The sequence below is a fragment of the Pristiophorus japonicus genome, chromosome 19 (genome assembly GCF_044704955.1).
Source record: "Pristiophorus japonicus isolate sPriJap1 chromosome 19, sPriJap1.hap1, whole genome shotgun sequence".
NCBI lineage: Eukaryota > Metazoa > Chordata > Chondrichthyes > Pristiophoridae > Pristiophorus > Pristiophorus japonicus.
Window position 1 is genome coordinate 67,596,512 of NC_091995.1, and position 6,000 is coordinate 67,602,511.

Sequence of the window (6,000 nt, forward strand, 5' to 3'; positions counted from 1 at the left end):
CCACCCAAAGTCCCCAGTTCCAACATTAGCTGCAGCCCAAATGCAGAGATGGGCTTTGATTTTGTCAGCATATACATATGATATTGAATATAGACGATCAGCTGATCACAGTAATGCTGATGCAATGTCTAGATTGCCTTCCCCATCACAAGTTACACCCGATAGAGAAGAAGTGTTTTATTTTTTATACATTGATGAACTGCCAGTCACAGCTGAAGAGATTGGTAGAGCAACCAAACTTGACCCAGTGATGTCAAAGGTGTATGATTATATTGCAAATGGATGGCCAAACCAGGTAACAGACAAAGATACACATCCATTCTTCATTTGTAGGAATTAATTATTAGTCGATAAAGATTGTATCATGTGGGGTTCAAAAGTGGTTATACCAAATAAATTCAGGTCCAAATTATTAGGAGACCTCCATGACCAGCACCTGGGAATGTGCTTGAGCAAGAGTTTTGCACACAGTTATTTATGGTGGCCAGGTCTTGATAAAGATATAGAGTACATCGTGAGTCAGTGTACGACATGTAAATCGGTAAGCAAGCAACCACCATCAGTACCATTACAGCCATGGAAATGGCCTCCCAGGGTGTGGCAAAGGCTACATATTGATTTTGCTGAGTTAGAAGGACAACAATTGTTCATTGTGATTGATAGCCATTCGAAGTGGGTTGAGGTGTTTCCAATGTGGAAAATAACAACAAGTAAAACATTGGATATTTTACGAAGATTATGTTCTTCATTTGGCCTCCCTGAAGAAATTGTTTCGGATAATGGACCACAATTTCGTTCAGAAGAATTTGTACAATTCACGAGCAAAAATGGTGTGAAACATACCAAGGTTCCACCATACCATCCTGCTTCGAATGGTGCAGCAGAGCGCACTGTACAAATTGTAAAACATGCCCTCATAAAACAAATGTTAGATCTAAATCCAAGGAAATGACAGTTGTCATTGGATCACAAATTGGCTAATTTTTTGATTACATATCGAAATACTCCTCATACAACTACAAATACCAGCAGAGTTGTTTCTCAAACGACAGCCATGAACCAGATTCTCGTTGTTAAAGCCAAATTTGGCACAGTCTGTAGAAGAGACACAATTAGGACAGAAAGAGAATCATGATAATGGTAGGGTAAAAGAGAGAAGTGTGAAATTAAACCAGAAGGTGAGAGTGAAGAACCATCACCATAAATGGTTAAAGTGGTTACCAGGAAGAGTGGTGAAGATATGTGGTCCTCGCACATATTTGGTAAAGATGTTTGATAATGGACAGGTTAGGTTTGTTCATATTGATCATATTTTACCTACAGACATGGATGGAGTTGAAGGTGGGAATGATTCAATTATTTCTGACTCATCAGATAGTTTTGATACACCAGTAGCAAATCTTAAATTCAATGTACTGGAAACAAATCCAGGAGAGAATCAGAATGAAAGTCTGAGTCCGAGTCAGGAAAACAAAGAGCCTGAAGTTAGAGTGAGTTCAAATGAAAATCAAGGAAATTCCGTGGAGGAAAACATTCCTCAGGATGAGCCTCGAATGAGGTTAGATTCGACACCATGTTTGGAGGGTTCTGTGCGAGAGCGAAGGTATCCTCTTCGAAACAGAAAAGAAGTGGTAAAGTTAAATTTGTAAATATGGCAAAAAATAAATTGATATTCTGTGTTATGTATAAACATGAAGGTTATGTATGATGTTTGTTATGATGGCTTCTTCATTCAGGAGGGAGAAGTGTAATGTCTGTAAGCTTGTAATGTTTGTAGCTCCACACTGTGGATGTGGACGTATTGTGTACTGCAAGTGCAGGGTTAATAATAAACAGAATCGGCAGATTCCGGAGACTTCCGAGAGAGCTGCCTCCATGTTAGGAGCTGTGTGTGCTGTGCTCTGTGAATATATCACTAACACCAATGCTTCATCCCACATCCAAAGATGGGCACTAACATTGTCCTTTGACTATGTTATCCGCCAGAGACCAGGCACTGAGAACTGTGCTGATGCCCTCAGTCGGCTACCCTTGCCTGCTACCGGGATGGAAATGGCGCAACCCGCAGACTTGCTTCTTGTAATGGATGTTTTTGACAGTGAGGGGTCACCCGTCACTGCTCACCAGATCAGGACCTGGACCAGCCAGGACCCTGTGCTATCACTAGTAAAAAACTGCATCCTTAATGGGAGCTGGTCAGCCGTTCCCGGGGAAATGCGAGATGAAATTAAGCTATTTCACCGATGCAAAGATGAATTATCCATCCAGTCAGATTGTCTCTTATGGGGTAATTGTGGTTTTGCCAAAAAAAGGCAGGGAAACATTTATACGTGACCTACACAGTACCCACCCAGGCATCGTCATGATGAAGGCCATTGCCAGGTCGCATGTTTGGTGGCCCGGCATTGACTCGGACTTGGAGTCATGCAACACGTACTCACATTGAGCAATGCACCAAGAGAGGCTCCATTTAGTCTGTGGTCATGGCCCTCCAAACCGTGGTCCAGGATCCATGTAGATTTTGCCAGCCCCTTTCTCGGAAAGATGTTTTTAGTTATAGTGGACACTTACTCTAAATGGATTGAATGCGTAATCATGTCATCCAACACATCCACTGCCACCATTGAAAGCCTCCGGGCTATGTTTGCCATCCATGGCTTGCCCGACGTCCTTGTCAGTGACAATGCACCGTGTTTCACCAGCTCGGAATCCAACGAGTTTATGACCCGCAATGGCATCAAGCATGTCCGATCTGCCCCGTTTAAGCCCGCATCCAATGGCCAAGCGGAACGGGCAGTCCAAACTATCAAGCAGAGCTTGAAATGCGTGACGGAAGGCTCCTTGCAGACCTGGTTATCTCGGGTTCTGCTCAGCTAACGGACGCGACCACACTCACTCACTGGGTTTACCCCGGCAGAATTGTTAATGAAGAGAGCACTCAAAACCAGGCTCTCCCTAGTCCACCTGGATCTAAATGATCCTGTGGAAACCTGGCGTCACCGGCAAAACATGTACCACCATCGCGCGGCTGTATCGCGTGACATTGATGTTAACGACCTGTGTTTATCCTTAATTACGGTCATGTCCTAAATAGGTCGCTGGCAGTGTCATGGCCAAGGAGGGGAATAGAGTGTTTATAGTCAAACTATTGAATGGACAAACATGCAGAAAGCATTTGGATCAGACCAAACTGCGGTTCACCAACAACCAGGAACAACCTGAAGAGGACATCACCATCATCGATCCACTAACACACACCCAACCAGCAATCGACCTCGCTGTCAATCAAGAGGATGAAGCCACCATTCCCAACAGTCCTGTCAGACCAGCCGCGCTGCAGTGCAGCAATGGTCTGACCAACTCACCCAGGCCAGAGTTTGAACTCAGACGATCAACCAGGGAGCATAGGGCCCCGGATTGTCTCAACTTGTAAATAATTTGTATCAAAGACTTGGAGGGGGGTGGGGGGGGGGAGTGATGTTATGTATGTAAACATTGTAACTGTGTAACACTTGCCACTAGAGGGCGCAACTGTTGAAGGCCCAAGGGTCACCTGCACACCTTGTGCAAGAGAGTATAAAAGTTTGTCTGCCATGCTGCTTAGGCACTCTGGAGTTGTAATAAAGAGACTAAGGTCACATCAGTTTTAGCTCACAGCATTCGTCTTGTGGAGTTCTTCCATACTTAACATCATCAGCCTTCGGTAATGGGTACTGATCCTGTTTTGAAACCCTGTTGATCGTAGCCTTGCAGTCTCCACAGATTCTGACTGAGCCATCACTTTTCAGCACAGGAACAATGGGGCTGGCCCATTCATTAAATTCAACTGGTGATATGATCCTTTCACGCTGGAGTCTGTCCAGTTCAATTTCGACCTTCTCCCTCATCATATGCGGCACTGCCCGAGCTTTATGATGGACGGGTCTTGCATCTGAGTCCATGTGGATCTGCACCTTGGCTCCCGTGAAGTTGCCGATGCCCGGTTCAAACAGCGAGGGCAACTTGCTCAGTACTTGGGCACATGTATCTTTCTCCAACAACAACGCCTTGATGTCGCTCCAATCGCATCTGATTTTTTTCAAGCCAGTTCCTGCCGAACAGCGTTGGGCCATTGCCTGGAACAATCCATAGCGGTAACTCATGAACTGCAGCGTCATACAACACTTTAATTGTGGCACTGCCAATCACCGTTATGAGTTCTTTGGTGTTCATGCGCAACTTGGCATTGACTGGACTCGGCCTGGGCCTCACAGCCTTAGTATCGCACAGCTTGTCGAATGCCCTCTGGCTCATTATCGATTGACTCGCCCCGTGTCCAGTTCCATCGATACCGGCACCCCATTAAATTTCACGTTGATCTTTATCAGTTTGCTCTTAGTTAGGAATGAGTACAGTCCATACACTTCCACCTCTGGTGTCTCAGATTGCACTAGTGTGACCATCATCCTCCACGTGGTGTGTCGCAGCACGCTTACTCATCTGCGGACACTTGCGCTGGAGATGCCCCACTCTCAGACAGCCTTTGCAACTATATTGCTTAAATCGGCACTGCTGGTGCCGGTGATTTCCCCCACAACGCCAACATGGAGAAATCAGATGCATTCCCACTGGCGGACTTTGGGCAGCCACAGGTTTCGCGTACGCAGTCGGTTAGACCCTGCCATGTGCCGCTCTGCCGTACGCCGAATCAATCATACTTACAGTACTTTCCCAAGTTTTGATTTTTCACAGATGTCTGCTTTAGACTTCTATCCGTCGTCATGCATGACTGAGCGATCGTGATGGCCCTGTTCAAGTCCAAAGTCTCCACCGCCAGTAGTTTACGCAGGATCACCTCCTGATTGATGCCAATTACAAAGAAGTCCTGCAGCATGTCTGCCAACACAGTCCCGAACTTACTTGGTCTTGCTAGGCGTCTCAGGTCGGCAGCGAATTCCACCGCATTCTGGTCCTCTGAGCGAACATGCGTGTAAAATCTGTATCTCGAGATGATGATGCCTTTGTCTGGCTTAAGGTCCTGTCCCAGTGCACACAGTTCTTCATACATCTTCTCTGTTGGACTCACAGGCAGGAGTAGATTCTTTATCAGACCATAAATTTTTGGTCCGTTAACCGTGAGGAACACCGCCCGGTGCCGATCTGTGTCGCCGACCTCTTCCATTTTGTTGGCCACAAAGAACTGGCTCAAATGGCTCACAAAGTCTACCCAATCTTCTCCTTCCACAAATCGCTCTAACAAACCAATTGTGCTCATTTTTGCATAGAAACATAGAAACATAGAAACATAGAAAATAGGTGCAGGAGTAGGCCATTCGGCCCTTCTAGCCTGCACCGCCATTCAATGAGTTCATGGCTGAACATTCAACTTCAGTACCCCATTCCTGCTTTCTCGCCATACCCCTTGATCCCCCTAGCAGTAAGGACCTCATCTAACTCCTTTTTGAATATATTTAGTGAATTGGCCTCAACAACTTTCTGTGGTAGAGAATTCCACAGGTTCACCACTCTCTGGGTGAAGAAGTTCCTCCGCATCTCGGTCCTAACTGGCTTACCCCTTATCCTTAGACTGTGACCCCTGGTTCTGGACTTCCCCAACATTGGGAACATTCTTCCTGCATCTAACCTGTCTAACCCCGTCAGAATTTTATATGTTTCTATGAGGTCCCCTCTCATTCTTCTGAACTCCAGTGAATACAAGCCCAGTTGATCCAGTCTTTCTTGATAGGTCAGTCCCTTGGTGCCTCGTCGCCAAATGTTGTGTAAGCAAAAACTGTTAGACTGAGTACTGTTTAACTCCAAGAGGTATGACCTTAGCTCTGCTTTATTAAGGCCCAAAGTGACTAATATACAAAATGGCTGGCCTTTTATACTTGTGCTGCACACACTCCTTCAGGTCTGAGAGCTGCCGGAGCTGTGCATCACCCCGCCTGTCCTCTGCTGCCCCCACCTATTGTGGGCCATTTGGCCTGCAAAAGAAAGGAATGTGTGTGAGTCAGCTAT

At 45.9% G+C, this 6,000-nt stretch overlaps 1 protein-coding gene across 1 annotated transcript in view; it reads right to left on the reverse strand.

Moving 5' to 3' along the window:
* LOC139230258 (ER lumen protein-retaining receptor 1-like) overlaps positions 1 to 5,047 on the reverse strand; it is an 81,617-nt gene extending 76,570 nt beyond the window's left edge. Inside the window, exon 1 of the mRNA XM_070862087.1 lies at positions 4,825 to 5,047. Within this exon, the coding sequence (XP_070718188.1) occupies positions 4,825 to 5,047 (223 nt within the window). The remainder of the gene's footprint in view (positions 1 to 4,824) is intronic.
* Positions 5,048 to 6,000: the final 953 nt, after the last annotated feature.